Raw genomic sequence first — 17,485 nt, 5'->3', positions numbered from 1 at the left:
TGCCCTGCGGCGCCCAGCGAACACCCGCTCACCACCGACCAAGGAGCCCGCTCAGATCCGGACAAGGCCCGCCTGACCCCCCTGCCCCATGAGAATCCAGTCCGGGTACTCACTCTCGGGCATGAAGGGCCGCAGCGCCTCGGGCACGGTGACGCCGGTCTCGGTCTGGCCGAGCTCGAGCAGGGCGCAGATGACCCGGGTTGTGGCACACATGGTGGCGTTCAGCATGTGCACGTAGTCCACCTGCGGCGAGCAGCACCATCAGCCGTCCCGCCGCTGGACACAGGCGGACTCGCGAGGTGCGGGCGAGGGATACATCAAAAGGCACCATCACCGAAGTGATTTAGCATCTGTCAAGCCATGTAAACACGGGCTGACAACAGTGCTTCTGCAAATCCAGATGGGTCACATCACTTCCCGCTAACCAGAAGGGCAGTCGTCCGCTATCATCCAAATATCACATGCACGCAAGGTGTCTTTGTGCATAAGTTCCGCGAGCTAGATTCCAAGAGATGCCGGCACGCTTGAAAAGGAAAACACACAAGCAGTCATCTGCTACTGTCGAAGACCTTTCCACGGGACACGACACTTCTGGCAGCCGCTCTTCGAAAACCCTGCCGTATCCAAACAAACCTGTCGTTGAACGGTCGCACCGTCTGGACACCAGCCAGCCGAGCCAATAGTGACCCCCCGCCCCCCCCCCCCCCCCCTCCTCCCGAGCTACCGCAGCACTGTACACCCGCCCGCGCCGGCCGCTCCTCTGAGGCTCACCTTGTCGCCCATCTTTTTCGTCTGTCCGTAGCGGACGCGCAGCCGGCGCGCCTGGTAGTCGGTGCAGTTGCTGCAGGAGACGAGCTCGCGGAAGGCGCCGCTGCCCGGGAACCAGGCCTCCAGGTCCAGCTTCTTGCTGGCGGCGTTGTTGAGCTCGCCGCTGACGATGTTGACCACGCGGTAGGGGATGTTGAGTGCCTGGCAGAATCGCTCGGCGTTGTCCATCATCTCGTCCATCATCAGCCAGCTGGCGTTATCGTGCGGAGAAGTCAGTACGAACTGCTCCACCTGTCGAGACGGGAGAGACCAGATGAGCTCAACGGGGCGCAGCTGGGGCCGGCGCAGTGGAGCAGGCTTCAGCACGAGATGCTGATATACATACATATTGTGCTTCACTACAATATGCTAAAACTGGAAACGGCGGGGACGGGCTGGGGCAGGTAGAGAGCAGCATACAGCCCAACACACGCCGCGGCACCACGGAACGATGCAATGGACCAAAGAACTTACGAGTCGTATTTGAGTACATGCGTGATCGTGGTCGGGTCAACATGAACATCTTATCGATTAAAAGGTCAAGGTTTATGAATAACGAACAATGCAAACTCCGGCGGTGTTTCGCCACCAGTCTCTCCCGCCCCACAAAGGCCCCAATCACGCCATCTCACTCCATACGGACGGCGCCCGTCTCCGTCCGGCTCCACCGCCGCACGTGAGCGCACAGCGCGCCGCCAGCCCGCGCGCGGCGCCTACCTTTTCAAACTGGTGCACGCGGAAGATGCCGCGCGTGTCGCGGCCGTGCGAGCCGACCTCCTGGCGGAAGCAGGTGCTGAGGCCCGCGTAGCGGATGGGCAGCGTCGCCTCCGGGATCCACTCGTCCCGGTGGAAGGCCGCAATCGGCTGCTCCGACGTGGCGATTAGGTACTTCTCGTCCACCGAGGCGTCGTCGCCCCGCTCGCTGCCCTTGCCCACCACCTGCCGAGCACAGCACGGCATGCTGCTGATTCGCTTGGTCGCGTTCATTCGCAAAAAAAACGAACAATGGAATAGCTTTCAGCGACATATTTTGGCATTTGCAGAAAACAAAGATCACCCTGTAGGCATAATTTTTTTCCATAAAAATCACATGCCCAGAGCGCAATATGGCCGGACTGTCGCACCGCGCAACACCACAGACGGCCACCCGAAGGGAGAGAGATGCTGCCACACCACAGACGGCCAGTCGAAGGAAGATGGATGCTGCAACACCACAGACGGCCAGTCGAAGGAAGATGGACGCTGCCACACCACAGACGGACAGTCGAAGGAAGATGGATGTTGCCACACTACAGACGGAAAGTCGAAGGAAGATGGATGCTGCCACACCCACACATGGCCAGCCGAGAGAGCATGGATGTTGTGACACCACAGACGGCCGCGTGATTTGGTACGCGTTTGTGTGCAGTCTGAGCACACAACACATCACGTATGAAGCCGTCCCATCACGCGAGACATAATTACAAACTGGCATTCCAGGACTACGGAAAAATCATGACATTCTTGACACATATACAAGTCAGTGGCATGTTTTGAACCCACGTTCGGAAAATCTACTGAAGTGAGATAATAAGGACCGCGTTTTGTATATCACACCTACACCACTTCTGCAGAAATCACAATCCGATGAGCCATTCCGCATCTGTTTGGCCCATTCTGCACTTGGATCTGTGTGCCGGCATGCTACCATTCCTCCTACAGTGGGTTTCAGTTCAGCTCTTGCAGGGTACACAAGCCAGCTGCAGCGGGTGGTAGAGGCCTTGTCAGTCGCCAGCCACGCTCAACTTATACAGTTCGTCGTCAAACTGGCTGAGCCGGGCACCTCCCCGGGTCGGCCCCCGACCACGCTCACCTTGTACAGCTCGTCGTCAAACTGGCTGAGCTGATCACCTCCCCGGGTCGGCCCCGACCACGCTCACCTTGTACAGCTCGCTGTCAAACTGGCTGAGCTGATCACCTCCCCGGGTCGGCCCCCGACCAACGCTCCCCTTGTACAGCTCGCTGTCAAACTGGCTGAGCTGATCACCTCCCCGGGTCGGCCCCCGACCACGCTCACCTTGTACAGCTCGCTGTCAAACTGGCTGAGCTGATCACCTCCCCGGGTCGGCCCCCGACCATGCTCACCTTGTACAGCTCGCTGTCAAACTGGCTGAGCTGATCACCTCCCCGGGTCGGCCCCCGACCACGCTCACCTTGTACAGCTCGCTGTCAAACTGGCTGAGCTGATCACCTCCCCGGGTCGGCCCCCGACCATGCTCACCTTGTACAGCTCGCTGTCAAACTGGCTGAGCTGATCACCTCCCCGGGTCGGCCCCCGACCATGCTCACCTTGTACAGCTCGCTGTCAAACTGGCTGAGCTGATCACCTCCCCGGGTCGGCCCCCGACCACGCTCACCTTGTACAGCTCGTCGTCAAACTGGCTGAGCTGGGCCACCTCCTGCATGATCTCCTTGCGCATGAAGAAGGGCGTGTAAAGCGGCTTGAAGCCCTTCTCCAACAGCATGCGCAGCGCCAGCTGGACGATGGCCTGCTCCAGGAAGACGGCCGGCCCGGTCAGGTAGTAGCCGCGCGCGCCCGACACGGCCGCGCCCCGCTCGCCGTCCATGCCGTCGATCATGTGGATCAGGTCGACGTGCGAGTAGCGCCGCCGGACGGCGCAGTCGCCCGACGTGCGCTCCACGCCGTTGTTCTCCTGCCGGCGGCGAGGGCGGCGGTGAGCGAAGAGCACGACAAGGGGTGGAGCGGCGGCGGGAGCACTACGGGCAAGGCCAGGCCGGAGCACGACTGAGGCTTTGGGCTTGGAGCGGTTGTTGTTCAAATGTCTTGGTGTGATCACTGCTTGGCCGCAGCCATGCGTTCGAATATTGCGCATACGCGCCTGGCCGGTCGTGTGCGTGGTGTGGCCGGCGGTGCCGGTGCACCCAACCGACGGAGCAGTTTCCAGCAGCAGCACGCGCCCATCGGCACGGGGAGCCTCACCTCATCGTTGCTGATGATACAGGAGGGATGCAGGAGGTTGCCGATGTTGGCGAGCGCCGCGTCCCGCTCCTGAACACTGCGCTCGAGCGCCTGGCTCGTCTTGGCCATCTCCTCGTCCAGCAGCTGGCGCACCCTCTGGTGGTGGACAGCGGTGACAGAGCGGGCCGTGGTGACCGGGCGGCGGGATGGCGGACAGCGGTGACTGAGCGGTGAGTTGGTGGTCAGCAGTGACGGAGCGGCGAGACGGTGGACAGCGGTGACGGAGCGGTGAGTTGGTGGACAACGGTGGCGGAGCGGTGGGACGGTGGACAGCGGTGACCGGGTAAGTGGATGGAGACGGCGGATAGTGATGGCCGGGTGCACAGACGGTGGACAGTGGTGGCTGAGGGTGGGCAGTGGTGACCGACGGTGGACAGTGGTGCCCGGGCCAGGTGTAAAAACGGTGAAAAGTGGCGGCGGGGCGGTGAAACGGTGAATAGCAAAGACCTAAGCGTTTCAACCTTTCATACTGGAAAATTGCCATAATATGGCCACCGAAACATGCAGTGACTCATACAACATCCAAACACGTCCCCGCCATACGACTATGACTACAACATCCACCAGGCGTACAGCCTGTACCGCGAACAGCACCACGCGCCGCGGCCGCCCCGAGCGGCGCCCAGCGCGAGCCGCTGAGGGGACCGGCCGCCCCGGGCCGGGACCGACCTTGAGCTGTGTGACGGTGAGCGGCCGCAGGTGGTCCACCGTCAGTTGGGCCAGCTGCAGGGTCACCAGCTCCGGCAGCGTGTCGTCGTCGCCCGGCGTCTCCTTCCTCTGAAGCGGTCCGTGCGGGGCGCGGGTCAAGGGCGGAGGCGATGCTGTCAGCACCATTGTTCTGACTGTGTCTAGCAACAGCAAGGCAATGCATTTAGTTAAATGATGGCATACACATTGCTTGATCCAGTGCTGTGCTGACAAAAGCTCCACCTTCAACTTCGCCTGTAGGCCAAATAAACATGCAGAGAGGAGCTCAGCATTTCAGCAAGAGAGAACTGTCATGCAAGGTGAGCAGTATGTTTTTAAACCTTTTTAGTTTCAGCTGGGAACTAAAGCAGCATGATTTACACAACTGCACATGCAGAAACTCAAGAGTGTGCAGAAACTAGCCACAATGTAAGCATATCACACAATGTACTCACTTTCATTTTCTCTCCAATTGTTTTGCTGCAAACATTTTTAAGCTTGTTCCAATTATCTGCATCAAAGCGAACTGCAAAACAAATGCACTGTTAAGTTGTTAAATGTACCAGCGCATAGAACAAATACATGATAAATGTCTCCAAGTCCGTGATTGAGAAGACAAGTGGCCTTGATAGAAGCTTCTGATGTGTTGCAAACAACTGGACATCATGTACATGATTTGCAGCATGCTTTATTGCAAAACAATCAGGTCATCTGAGTAATATCTGATTCAGGTCACAGCCTTACATTTCCTCCAGTTGCTGTCATGTTCCACGACCCTGTCGACCAGGGTGACATCTTTGAACCTGTCACGCTGTGACTTCCGAATCTTGTCTGGGTCACCCCCCTTCTCCGCACGAAACAAGTCAATGTCCAGCACCATGCTGACCTGAAACCAAAACTTGACTGTCAGCAACACTGAAACCTGCACCAAAGGGTCTGACAATAAATAGCCATGTCTTGAATATATGTTATGCTCAATGATTGAACAGACATTATGTCCTAAGCTCTCTGTCAGTACTGCACGAGCATGATACAAATTAGTTTCTCAGTTCCCTCTCTGTAACTTTCCTTGCAGTATTAAGCTATCTATGGCTCAATAGCCTGTCTTACCAGGTCTTGAATAACTAATTACCAGTATTATGCAGGGAAACAGGGCTAGGCAATGGCTGAAGTCAAATTTGAAGCCAAGGCAATGACATGGAGCCAAAACCAAAGCCAAAGTCACCCACAGTACATATTTTCAACAAAGCAGCTGGCCGAATCCCTGCTATTAAATTCATGGTGGAGCGGATCTGAGTTGCTTTGAGCACTTGCTATTTGCCCTGGACGGTTCAGTGCTTGCACTAAAGGTCAAGTGACGACAAAGGACAATACAGACTATGCTGAACCCAGCAGCACATTTAACTTCAATCAAATTCTGCTGTTGACCTGCAATGTAATAGAATGATGGGATGGTAGGGTCAGGCCTCATATAAGCACTGCTTAACATGAGCTTTAATTCCAGAAATCCATGTATTCAAAAATTTCAGATTGAATCTATAAAAAACTATGGTTTTGAATGTTGAAACTGCAAAAATGAAACACCATCAGTGACAATTGTGGCAACACTTGTAGTAGCATTCAACTGTTCATTCAATACTGTGGGCAGATTACTCTAAATTCATACTACCTGAATTCTTGCTCTAGCATCTCCACCAACACAATTTTGCATTCATACACAATATGTTGACTGTCCATATGTTGCCCTTTGACTGCAATCCCTGACATTTGACCTGTGCAGCAAACCATGCGGTCTTCTAATGCCGTATGGCCAATCATAAACAAGGAGGGACAACAGGCGGTTAACCATGACCCTGCAGATTGACAAAATGACAAATACTGACAACCCAGTCGCCCAAGTGGCTGAACAATGAAACTTGTTTTTTTATTTTTGAAACATGAAGCAGAACCTGCCACCAGTGGCTTCTAACTTTGTTCTCTGAATGCAACAGCAGTGGTTGCTCCAAGCTTCAAATGTTGAAGTTGAGGTCACCACCAGCTGTTGCAGAAGATAAAGCTAAATTTGAAGCAAACTTATTAAACTTAGCAAACAAACTTAAATTGGGGGAAGAAAAAGCTCCAGCCAGCCCTGAAAAAAGGTTCAAAGCCAAATTCAATTGACAAAAACTAATGCTCAGTAAAACTGATTTGAAAGCTGAAAATGGCTGTACCATACATGACCAGGACATCACATAATTATTTCATGTACATTCTATATTATCCAGGGTTCCAGCCTGGTTGAAAGCACCTGTGAACAATGTCAATTCCAGCCAAAGTTACAGGTCAGGAGTCAAGCACTGCCACCATGTTCACACACACCAGCACGACAGACAAGGACGATAAACCACAAAATATCATTCCATCTGTAAGACTAATACTTAGTCTAATATTTCCACACACTATACCACCCTCTTATTCCCCATATGCAAATCCCATCTGCAAATCACAAAAGCCAAGCCTTATTGCATACAATAACACATTCACTGAATAGTGAAGGCACAGGCATGGGAAGAATTCTACAACAGAGGGGTGCCATCCAAAACTTTTCACTGGAAACTGATTGCAGGAAGTCACGGGCACATACAATTTATTGTGTGCACACGTGGTAAAACAATTCCATGTTCTGTCTTCTAAGTCTTGGGTCCCAAATCCTTTAGTCAGCTTTAGCCCTATACATCCTGGCGCACACCATTAATTTGCTAAGGGAGTGGCATGTATCCCAAGAGTTACAGGTGCTTATGTCCCTAGGTAATGAAGAAATACCTATGCTGTCATAAGATGGCACGTCGGGTTGGGTACTGATGGATGATTACCGGCTTGCCGTGACAGGATAACGCACATAAAAATCTTGATATTTCGGAAAATGCTTTTCCAATAACTGGCAATGCTTTGCAGATGGCTTCTCACAGGTTAAGGCCCCGCACAGGTGCAATTTCGTAAAATCCTTGCTTTAAGCCACTGGCCGACCACTCCCTGACATCCGGGGGCTCGTAACCTCCTCACAAAGCAAGCGCCTCCCCTGCGCAAGTGCCAAATTAGTCATTTGTAACGCCCCCGTGACGAAAGTTGCAAGGCGGAATGTGACAGCTGTTTCGCGAGCTCAGCAAGCTGATGAAAAAATGGGGAACAATGGGATTGACGAACGGCCCCACCAACGCAAAAATCGCATATTTACCAGCGAGCTAAACCTGTTGAGACGTTAGAAACCAAACTCAAGAACTGGCTGCTCATACGTAGGATATACTAGGGACACGGCCGCATGCACCGCCCCCTCCCCCCACGATATCAAACGCACGATTTCTGCCCCGTTCCTGACTCAGTGGTTTCACGGAGCCGAAAGCTGAACATGGCCAGGTCGGTGCGGGGAGCAGGTAAACTGCTCATGCAACGCCTAAACCACCTACGTGCGTGCTACCTATGTGTGCTGAGAATCGACACTGACAGGGAAGACATGCAATGATTCCGGTACCGCCGACATCTTCAACTAAGGAAACGAGGTCCCATGAATTGCCAAGCTGCACCCCCATGACGCAGTATTAGCCCCATGACAAGTACTATGAATTCAGCCAGCTGTGCACGGGCTACGCGGCAACAACTAACGCGTGACACAACCCAGCCCGACCGCACGCATCATTTCGTGGTCATCAAAATACTATTCCATTTATTGTATGGCTGTATATGATACAAAGACTGAGAGACGAAGAGAGCATGCAGCTTATCTACACATGTGAACAGGACAGGCGGAGCCAAGCTCTTCCTCGCTACGCCAATTGCCAAACGCGCTAATATCTCAAATGACTAGAAAATACTTTGATGTTAGAAACACATGTACAATCAAAAGTGGAAACGCGTCATAAATTACACAAACACAATTCCCACACTAGCAAAGAAAATAAAAATAAACGAATCTGACGATTCATGTCCAGTAAAAAAACAGATATTTTCAACAGACCCGACGCAAACCGAAACCTGGCGTGGAAACCGTGTACCCCGTCCCTCGCCACCACAGTCAGGTACGCATTACAGTTAAAAAATATAGCATACAAGTAGATCCAGCAGCAGCCCCACTCCACGGCCCCTTCTTGACCCCTCTAAGGGTACAGCAAATCCCGCGTTGCTCCAGTACCCTGTACAATTCACACCGAAAGAGCCGCGCGCCCACATTGACCATAGTTCGTACGCCGCCGGCCGCACTCACACGCCACGGATACGCCTTCGGCCTGCCGCCCGCCCTGGTGGCCGCCCCGCGAGACCACAACTCGGCGTCCGGCCACTAGATACCGCCACCGCATCTAAGGGAGACACTACACAACGGTGATGGGCGGGCCTGGCCGGCGCCTCAGGTCCTCCCGCAGGCCCACTCAAGCGTCGGCCGCCCGCTATCCGTCACGAGCACCTCACAGCGCGCGCCGCAGCGTCCCTCCGCCCCGGAGCGCCCGTAGCCGGCCGGCCGGCCGCCGCCGCCTCAGCTGTCCTTGCCATGACGCGGCGAAGCCGGCAGCTTTTTAAGCAGCGGGCCGAGTCCGCGCAGCGCGTGGCGCGGCGTGCGTGGCCGCTTGCCCGGCGAGCCGGACGGGTCGGGCCCGGCCGCCGCCGTCGCCTCCGACGGCCGACACTCGAACGACGAGAGCAGGTACTCCCGGTCTGAAAACGGGCGGACGCGTGTACTGAGGCCACTGTCGGCGGCGGGTGCGGCGCGATCCCACGCGGCCACGGCCTGCGACGCACCCCAGCACATCATGGCGCGCCTCTAGCTGAGCCACGCCAGTGCACACGTGGAAGGCGAGTTATTGTAGGAATATCTTTACGTCATTCTAGGAGCAGATCGGGTTATCGAGGTCGCAGAACTCACAAACAACTGAGGACCGTAACGCACTGATCAAATCGGCCGCCGGCGGTCCGGCAGCATCGCCCTGCCAGCCTCGGTCGGCAGCCGGCCCGGTCCGGCAGCGGCCGGCAGCGGCGGCACCGACCTGTGCCACTGAGCGGGCAGTCCTCGGCGACGGCGGCGTCGCGCAGGTACACCAGCGTCTCCTCGAGCAGCGCCGGCTCGGCCAGCGCGCCGCGTACGGCCGCCACCACGTCCGTCTCCCAGAGCCGCTGCACCCAGCGGATGAGACGCCACGGCTCGCCGGCCTCGACGCGCGCCGTCGCCCACGCCTCGGGGCCGGGCGCGGCCAGCTGGAGGCGGCGGCGCGCGGCCGCCGCCTGCAGCCGCCCGCTGAGCCCGGCCGCCCAGCGGCACGTGCGGAACACAGCGTCCTCTGGCGGCGGCGCCGTGCCGCCGGTGGCCACCAGCAGGCGTCGCATGAGCCGGCGGCCGGGCAGCGCCGCCAGTGGCGCCGCCTCCGGCCGCAGCTGCAGCAGCGGTAGCGCGCCGCCGGCCGGCTCCACGCCGTCGCCGGCCGCCAGCAGGAACGAGCCGGGCGGCAGCAGGGCGGCGCGGCGCGCCGCCTCGGCCGCGCTCGATACCGGGTCCAGGTGGGCGATCACCGGCGGCCCGTCGGCGGCGGCGGCGGCGTCGGCGTCCGCCGGCAGCCGGCCCAGCGTCAGGTCCGGCTGCTGGGCGGCCAGCGCGGCCAGCACGGCGCGACCCATCAGCTCGCGGTCCCAGCCGTCCGGCACGTCCAGGATCAGCGTGTGGTGTCCCTCCAGCTGCCGGGCGCCGGGCAGCGGATGGCGTTAGTGCTGAGCAGCGCGGTACGCGGCGCCATGCGGCGGTCGGGGAGGCGGGCGGAGGGCAGCGACACCGCGGCGGCACTTGATTTGTCTCCGGCTTGACAGGGGTCACGGCAACCGAAGCACCTCTCAAAAACGAGTTAAACTTACGCCGACTACAAGTTCATATCGAAGCTCTCGTCTTCAATCCCCACACGTCTGGCTGAAAGCAAAACAAACATACGGAATTGGACTATAGGCCGGACCCGCCTGGTGACCTAAACCCGCCCTCAGATCATCGATCAGCCCAGCTAGCTCCCCAGCCCGCGACGGCATCCGACCGCGGCCGCCACCGCAGCGCCTCACCAGCCGCACGTAGTTGTTGATGACGCCCAGCGGCAGGGCGGCGGCGTACGCGGCGTCCTCGGCCGGCCGCAGCGTCACCAGCACGTCGTCCACCTGCAGGTCGCAGAGCGTCTGGTGGGGCGTGCGCGAGCCGGCGCCGGGGTCGGGCCGTCGCCAGCGGTGGCTGCCGGCGCTGAACAGGAGCACGGCGTCGGGCGTCACGCCCAGCGACGCCGCCTGGCCGCGGTCCGGGAACGGGTCGGAGCGGCTGCGCTGCTGCCGCGTCAGCGTCACCACGCGCTCCTCGCTGAACGCCCTGCGACGGCGACCACCGCCGACCGGTTAGACTGGGAGGTGCGAATCAGAGGCGGTCATGCGGGTGGCGGCAAGTCATCGCAAATGAGCGCAGCGCTGCGAGAAGGCGGTCAGACCCGTGGAGCTGGCAGTTCGCCAGCGGCGCGTGCGGTGGCAGGTCCTCGCTTCCGCAAGGCGACAGATCGACAACCAGGGGTCAAACGAAACGTGTGGGGATTGAGGTTTTGAAGCGTGCCCGTGCGGCGACGGGCGATCACGGTTAACGCCCTACGGGGATGACCCGCAGGCGGAAGGTGGGGGGGAGTGCGGAAACGCAGAGCCCCAGGCGCTACCTGGACGGTAATCAGCCGTCGTCAAAGAACGCGCTGATGACTGGCACATGCCGGTGGCATGTGCCGGTGCGGGCATTCTAGCCTGGAAGTGACGTCACCGTACCCCACTGGTACGGTGACGGTACGGTACGGTTGGTACCCCACCCTGACACCCAGGCAAAAACGAGCGCGCTTTCCGCATCCGACTGAGAAGCAACAAAGTTACAAACAACATAGCGCAATGCACCGGCAGGACGATGGTCCGACGGATCCGCATCGCAACAAAGGTCCCATCTGCAACGAGCGCGCTCACGGCCGCTCGCCGCCGCCAGCCACAGCCGGCCGCCCACCTGTGCAGCGCCTGCAGGTGTCGGATCAGCAGGTTGAACAGCGACTGAGTCAGCCACTGCCAGCTGGCCGAGGCGCCGACCTTGACCTGGCCGATGACGTGGCGGCTGCCGGTCAGCTGGCACGCGATGTGCACCGTGCACAGCCGTTCTAAGCTGTCGCCTGTCGGTGTCGGCACGGGCGTCAGCCAACTCTGTCCTCACATCCTGACGCCTGCCACGGCCAGGGACAGCGGGCTGGCCGTCGGCTGCATAGCTTAGCCTGCTCCAACCCGCACATTTGCTTTAGAGGTACTATGTGGCTGTGAACAAAATTGTGACCTCTGACTGGCCATGCGTCCGCCCAATCAGGCCTGAAGCCGCTGCGTTAGCCAGTGGCATGGATTTCCCGCCGCTGCGATTGCTCAGTCAAAACACAGCTACACAAGTGGCGATGGACCACTGAAGACAAGCGGGCGTGACCGGTCTCCGCCGCGTACCCAGACTGTCCAGGTACAGCAGGCACTCGGGGCTGGCCAGCTGACGCAGGTTGGTGGCCAGCTGATTGCGCAGCGCCATCTTCAGCTGGGGGCAGTAGTCGACCAGAGTGCGGAGGTGCTGGTCCGAGACACGCAGGGCGGCCAGGTGCAGCACCGTGCTGCCAGACAGGTTCGCTGCGGCGGACGGGCGGAGACGCGTCAGGGCGACGCGCCGTCTCAGAGGTGCACCAAGGGGCGGCCGGGCGGTCAGCCGTCAAGGATCAGGAACCAGAGTCCGCCGCACTCAGCTCTCCACTGGTGAACAGTTCGCTGGTCCCGGAGCATACCCGGCCGGGAAAGCGCACACATTCACGTCTTTGGTTGTCCACGTGGAACGAGAAGACCGCAGCCGCAGCAGGCGGCACGAAGAGAACAGACCTGATGTGTTGCCACCGCAATTACCGCCACCGCCACCCGCAATTAACTCTCTTTTGCATTTATTAGTTGCCTGCTGCTGAATCACATCACATAACTGTAATTGGTAAATCATCTACCAGGGCTTTATTCCACATTGTCGGCACAAATCGAAAAACCAAATACAAGCACGAATTATCTCTCTTCATTTCAACGACCCAACATGATTACAGGGAAGAGCCCAATTAGCGTGCATCGCGGGATGCATAGCAGCCCGCCAATGCCCGTCTCTATCCTACTTCGCCCGGTCAGCGACCTCTGCACAGAACATGCCGGAGGGAGCGGTGCGTACAACGCGGCGACCCTGCATCGCGCTCGGGGCATCGCAAGTTCCGGCTCTTCTCACGGGCCCGTGCAAACCGAGCCCAGTCTTCCCACCCCAGGTGGGAGTGATCCCGCCACGGGCCGCCGCCAGCGGACGAGCGTCGGTGGCCGCGTCACTCCTGCCGCAGCGCCAACACCGGTTTCCTCTGGACAGATCACCGACGTAAACCGTACGACTATGCAGGCGTTTGAGCCCACCGGGGCTGAACGACCAATCAGAAGCCGGCCTCAGCCCACTGCCGCCGTCTACAGCTCCTCCCTGCTGTCTGCATCCTCCTCCTCATCGCTGCCGTCCCGGCGGTACGACAGCCTCCACCCCTCGGCGATGGGCAGGCCCTGCCAGAACTGCAGCCGCTCGCCGAACGCGGCCGTGCCGAGGCTGGGCTCCTCCGACAGGCGCATGTGCACGTCGGTCTGCTCCGCGTACGGCGGCCACTCAGGCATCGCTAGCAGCGTGGTGCCCGGCCGGCCCGTCTTCACGAACGTCGCCCACACGTTGGTGAGCGCGCGCGCGAAGCGGCGGTCCTGCTCGCTCTCGGGGAACGACGAGCCGGTGAAGAGGTAGCGCAGCTCGTCCTTGTGCGCGATGCCCCAGGGGAAGAACGGCAGCTCGCTGTTGCCGAGTCGCTCGGCCAGCACCGCCGGGAACGGCACGGTCGGGCGCTGCTCCATCACGTACTTGAAGACGGGCGCCGCGCCGTGGCGCGCCTGCAGCCGCACCGCCGCGTCCACGCCCGTCACGAAGTACCGGTCGCCCTCGGCGCGCACGAACGCGGCGGCCGTGGTGAGGCCGGGCCGCTGGCGGCCGAAGTAGAAGCGCCGCACGCGCCGGTACAGCGCCGCCGGATCGGCCTCGGCCTCCAGACCGAGCCAGACGGGGCCGGCGGCGTCCGGCCGGCGGCGCAGCGTCTCCAGCGCCGACGCGTTGGCCAGGCTGAAGCAGCCGAACGTGCCGCCCTCGTCGCGGTTGACGCCCGCCAGCCAGGGCACTGTGGTGATTTCACCGCGCTCCAGCAGCGTGCGCGGCTCCTCCGGCAGGAAGGCGTCGGCCACGTCGCGCTCCACCCGCGGCCGATACGCGAACATCAGCGGGTAGATGGACCATCGCCGGAAGGCCGGCTCCAGCGTGTCGATCAGCCTGCGCGCGGGCGCCGCGCGCAGGCACTCGACAATGCGGCGCGAGTCGTCAGTCGGACAGCTGAGCGCGGCCGCCTGCCGCTCGGCCAGCCGCCGCTGCTCCCGGCCCACCGCCCAGAACGACAGCGCCGACGCCGACTGCGAGACGGCGTGGCGGAAGAGGCCGCGCGACAGCGGCGACAGCATGTGCAGGTGGACGGAGGCGCCGCCGGCGCTCTCGCCCATCAGCGTGACGCGGCCCGGCGCGCCGCCGAACGCCGCCACGTTGTCGCGCACCCAGCGCAGCGCCTGCACCTGGTCGTGCAGGCCGTAGTTGCCGGCCGCGTGCTCGTCCTCGGTGGTCAGAAAGCCGAGCGGGCCGACGCGGTAGTTGAATGTGACGAGCACCAGGTCCTCGTCCATCAGCAGGCCGGCGCCCAGCTGCTCGGGCCCGGCCGAGCCGAAGTTGAACGCGCCGCCGGGGATGACGACCAACACGTCGCGCGCCGACGAAAACCAGCCGGGCAGCGCCGGCGTGTACACGTTGGCGTACAGACAGTCCTCGTCGCCGCGGAACGCGCCGACGTACAGCTGGGCGCAGGGCGGCGCCGGCCGGCCGGCGTCTCGCGTGCCGTTCCAGCCGGCCGCCGGCAGCGGGCGCCGGAAGCGGAGGTCGCCCAGCGGCGGCCGCGCGTACGGCACGCCCAGGAACGCCAGGTACTGCCGGCCGGCCACGCTCGTCTCCGTCGTGCCCAGCAGCTCGCCCTCGGCCACGCGGACCCGCGGGCGGTCCGCCTCCGCAGCCTCCGCAGCCGCCGCAGCCGCCGCCGCCGCCGCCAGCGGCGCCGCGGCGCACAGGAGGAGCAGCGTCCGAGCGAGAGCGGGCTGTGGCATCGCGGACGCTCAGGTGGGCACTGGCCGGCCCCGGGGCGCGCGGCACCGACGGCGATGGCGACAGTGGCGCGCGCCGGCCGCGCAAGTGTACCGATCGAGAGCAAAAACGCGACCAGGCCACCGAGCCGGGAGTCCAAAGGTTAGTCATCCGACAACAGATGGCCGCCCGCCCAATGACGGCCCGTTTAATGGCCGGCACAGGCATCGACAGCCACTGACCTGTCTGTTAAAAAAACGCATTACCAACGTCTGGCAGCTTGGTAATGAAGGACACAGACACTAGTTCCCTGTACATTCAACTGTACATAATTTCGATTATTGCGACAAACAAAGGCCCACCATTTTACAGGACAGCACCAAGCAAAGCATAGTAATGGGTAGATAACTGATAAAAAACATTGCACTAGGCACATGTAAAAACGGCCTAAATCAAGGAAGCTCACTTTAGGGCGATTGCCCCTGCTAGCCAGAGCCCTTGAAACACTCGTAAATTTGACTTCGATACCACCCATTGTGGAGCTTGGCGTCAATAAACAGGGAGCAGCCGCCTTCCCGTCTCCACCTGGCTCTTCTCGGAGAGGCCTACCCCGCGCCATCAGCGTAAATCTATATAACATCTGTGGATATTTTGCCGCCACCACGTCGCCTGTGTATCGTCAGCACCTCACCACGATCGCGTACCCTTCGCCTTTGCCCCGCACAGTGATGCCACTGAACAGACGTCACGCCGATCGTGCTCGCTCCGCCACACAATGGCGGTTATAATGACGATATCATACATAAATCCGAGTTTTTCGCCTCAGCAAATACCCGCCACCATTCTCACGCGGCGGCCACGGTGACGGCGGGCGGGCGAGCCGGCCGGGCGCTGACCCACCTTCAGTGAGGACGGGGATCATGTCGGTGGTCATGTACACCATCTGCCACTTCTGCAGCAGCAGGCGGAGGCAGCCGGCCGAGCCCACCGAGGCGGCCAGGTGGAACAGACTGTTGCCGTCCTGCAGGTCCGTCAGCCCAGGTCACGGTCGGCGGTCAGGGCGGGCGCCGCGGCGGCCCTCTCGGCCGTCGCCAGCGCGCAGTCGCGACACAACCCAGCCCGAGGGAACGACCGCGGTCTGGCGTCCGTGCGGTCGAACATGCCAGCGGTTCACGTCCCCTTGGCATGATGATATGGCCCCAGCAGGTACTCGAATCGGCATGCCGCAAACACAAGAGCACAACCGTCCAGCCGGTTACATCCAGTGCGCCGAGCGCGTCAATCTGCCCCTCTCTGCTGTTAAAGCCAGCTCGCATCGATCTGCCACCTCCGACCGCTCCTGGCAGGCCGCCACTGTCCGGAGGCGCGGCCCGGGCGCCGCCGCCCCGCGGCGCCGCTCACCTGGGTCCGCTCGGTGAGGTCGGGCGACGCCTCGAGCAGCCTCTTCACCTCGTCCTCGTCGGTGCGGATGATGGCGACGACGAGCGGCGACACGTCGGGCCGGGGGGCGGCGCCGCCGCCGGCCGGCTCAGCGTCCGGCACCGGCCGGCCGGCGGGCGTCCTGCGGGCGCGGCCGGCCCGGTCAGACCGGCCGCCGCCGGACCCCGTCCGGTCACGGCACCAGAGCCGGCCGGACGCGCGGCACAAGACCAGAGGACGGGAGGGCCTGACTCGACACGGGTCACGGCGCTGCGGATAAACCGACAGGCAACGTAGCCCGGGAACACCTGACCTGGCCAGGTCACAGGAATGCGCAGCCACAACTGCCGGCTTGACCCGACCGAGGTCACAGCGCTAGCGGTGCTGCGTCAGGCCCGCCGGACCAAACGCAGGTCACGGTGCCGGAGGACCGGGACACACTGAGCCGGCAGGTCGCAGCACCAGCGGCACACGGCAAGGGACGACCTGGCTCGCTGCGTCACAGGACTGGCTGCACCGGGCTGGGGCCCACACGCTGAGTAATAGCAGACATTACCTTCAACAGTGAGTCATCCACAACGCAATATCGTCTAAAGTCACCGCGTGCACCCACCATTGGAGCAAAGTAAGTAAGCCAGGCAGCTAAGAAGTGTCATGTGCTGGGAGCATGCCATATATTAGTGCAGGACTTAGTATGTATCGTCGAACATCATGCACAAGGAAAGACTGAGCGGCTATCTCAGTCTGAGCGCCCGCAAACCACAAGGCTCAGGGGTGTTAAAAACAGAACAACGGTCGAAGGTGCTTGTGTTTGTTGGTGTTTTGGTTTAATCGTGTCGAAAATTACATCGAAGGCGGACAAGTGCATACGCATACATACCCTGATCACCGGGAGGATCTGAAATTCGATAAACACACGTGGGAAATGGGGGCAGGTCATGCCAACGAAGCGGGTATGCCACTGCAGAAAGATACTGGTGTACGGGTCTACGAAGTAGCTAGTAGCTGATCTACCAGGCACGAGTTCATAGTTCTACGTCAGATTTACATGTCCCAATGCGTGCGCCAGCCTCAACTAAAAATGAAGATGGTTAACCCAGATGAAAAACTAACATCCTCCGAGCTCTTGTGGGCAATTGAGCGAGTGAGCAGGTGGGCGCGTTAGTCACACTAGTGAGCAAGACCAATGCATACAGAGCCGGGGACAGCTGGAAGAAGAGCGCCGTGTGGAAAGAGCAGCCAAGAAACAGGACGGAACATACGTACACTTACTGACTAGATGGCGGCGGGGCGGC

At 60.2% G+C, this 17,485-nt stretch overlaps 2 protein-coding genes across 3 annotated transcripts in view; both read right to left on the bottom strand.

Annotated features, from left to right (window-relative positions):
- Nucleotides 1-7,561, bottom strand: part of LOC119092079 (putative serine--tRNA ligase, cytoplasmic) — a 10,210-nt gene extending 2,649 nt beyond the window's left edge. Inside the window, exons 1-9 of one of the 2 annotated variants that reach the window (XM_037215052.1) lie at nt 7,316-7,561; nt 5,258-5,399; nt 4,969-5,039; nt 4,496-4,603; nt 3,788-3,922; nt 3,204-3,500; nt 1,525-1,746; nt 772-1,059; nt 114-243 (exon numbers count right to left, since the gene is read on the bottom strand). In XM_037215052.1, coding sequence (XP_037070947.1) covers nt 114-243; nt 772-1,059; nt 1,525-1,746; nt 3,204-3,500; nt 3,788-3,922; nt 4,496-4,603; nt 4,969-5,039; nt 5,258-5,393 — 1,387 coding nt within the window. In that variant the 5' untranslated portion in view covers nt 5,394-5,399; nt 7,316-7,561. The remainder of the gene's footprint in view (nt 1-113; nt 244-771; nt 1,060-1,524; nt 1,747-3,203; nt 3,501-3,787; nt 3,923-4,495; nt 4,604-4,968; nt 5,040-5,257; nt 5,400-7,315) is intronic. The other variant, XM_037215053.1, reaches the window with a different exon arrangement.
- Nucleotides 7,562-13,030: 5,469 nt separating this feature from the next.
- Nucleotides 13,031-17,219, bottom strand: LOC119092189 (cocaine esterase). Its single transcript, XM_037215165.1, has 8 exons — nt 17,205-17,219; nt 16,173-16,226; nt 15,672-15,792; nt 14,757-14,785; nt 14,546-14,665; nt 14,198-14,491; nt 13,703-13,948; nt 13,031-13,642 (listed from the first exon to the last, which is right to left on the bottom strand). The coding sequence occupies exons 1-8, from the start codon at nt 17,217-17,219 to the stop codon at nt 13,031-13,033; spliced, it is 1,491 nt and encodes a 496-aa protein (XP_037071060.1).
- Between the last annotated feature and the right edge of the window lie 266 nt (nt 17,220-17,485).

This window comes from Pollicipes pollicipes, unplaced genomic scaffold, assembly GCF_011947565.3.
Source record: "Pollicipes pollicipes isolate AB1234 unplaced genomic scaffold, Ppol_2.1 Scaffold_3447;HRSCAF=4054_pilon_pilon_pilon, whole genome shotgun sequence".
Lineage (NCBI taxonomy): Eukaryota > Metazoa > Arthropoda > Thecostraca > Pollicipedomorpha > Pollicipedidae > Pollicipes > Pollicipes pollicipes.
The sequence above is the reverse complement of the archived record's forward strand: the minus strand, read 5'-3'. Positions and strand labels throughout refer to the sequence as shown.

What these genes read in the sequence shown, in the direction of transcription:
- LOC119092189 (XM_037215165.1), bottom strand. An exon ending in TCCGGCGCCCGCTGCCGGCG is followed by an intron (nt 14,492 to 14,545) that starts GCCGGCTGGAAC and finishes CCCTGCGCCCAG; the next exon opens with CTGTACGTCGGCGCGTTCCG. An exon ending in TCAGCCTGGCCAACGCGTCG is followed by an intron (nt 13,643 to 13,702) that starts GCGCTGGAGACG and finishes CTCGGTCTGGAG; the next exon opens with GCCGAGGCCGATCCGGCGGC.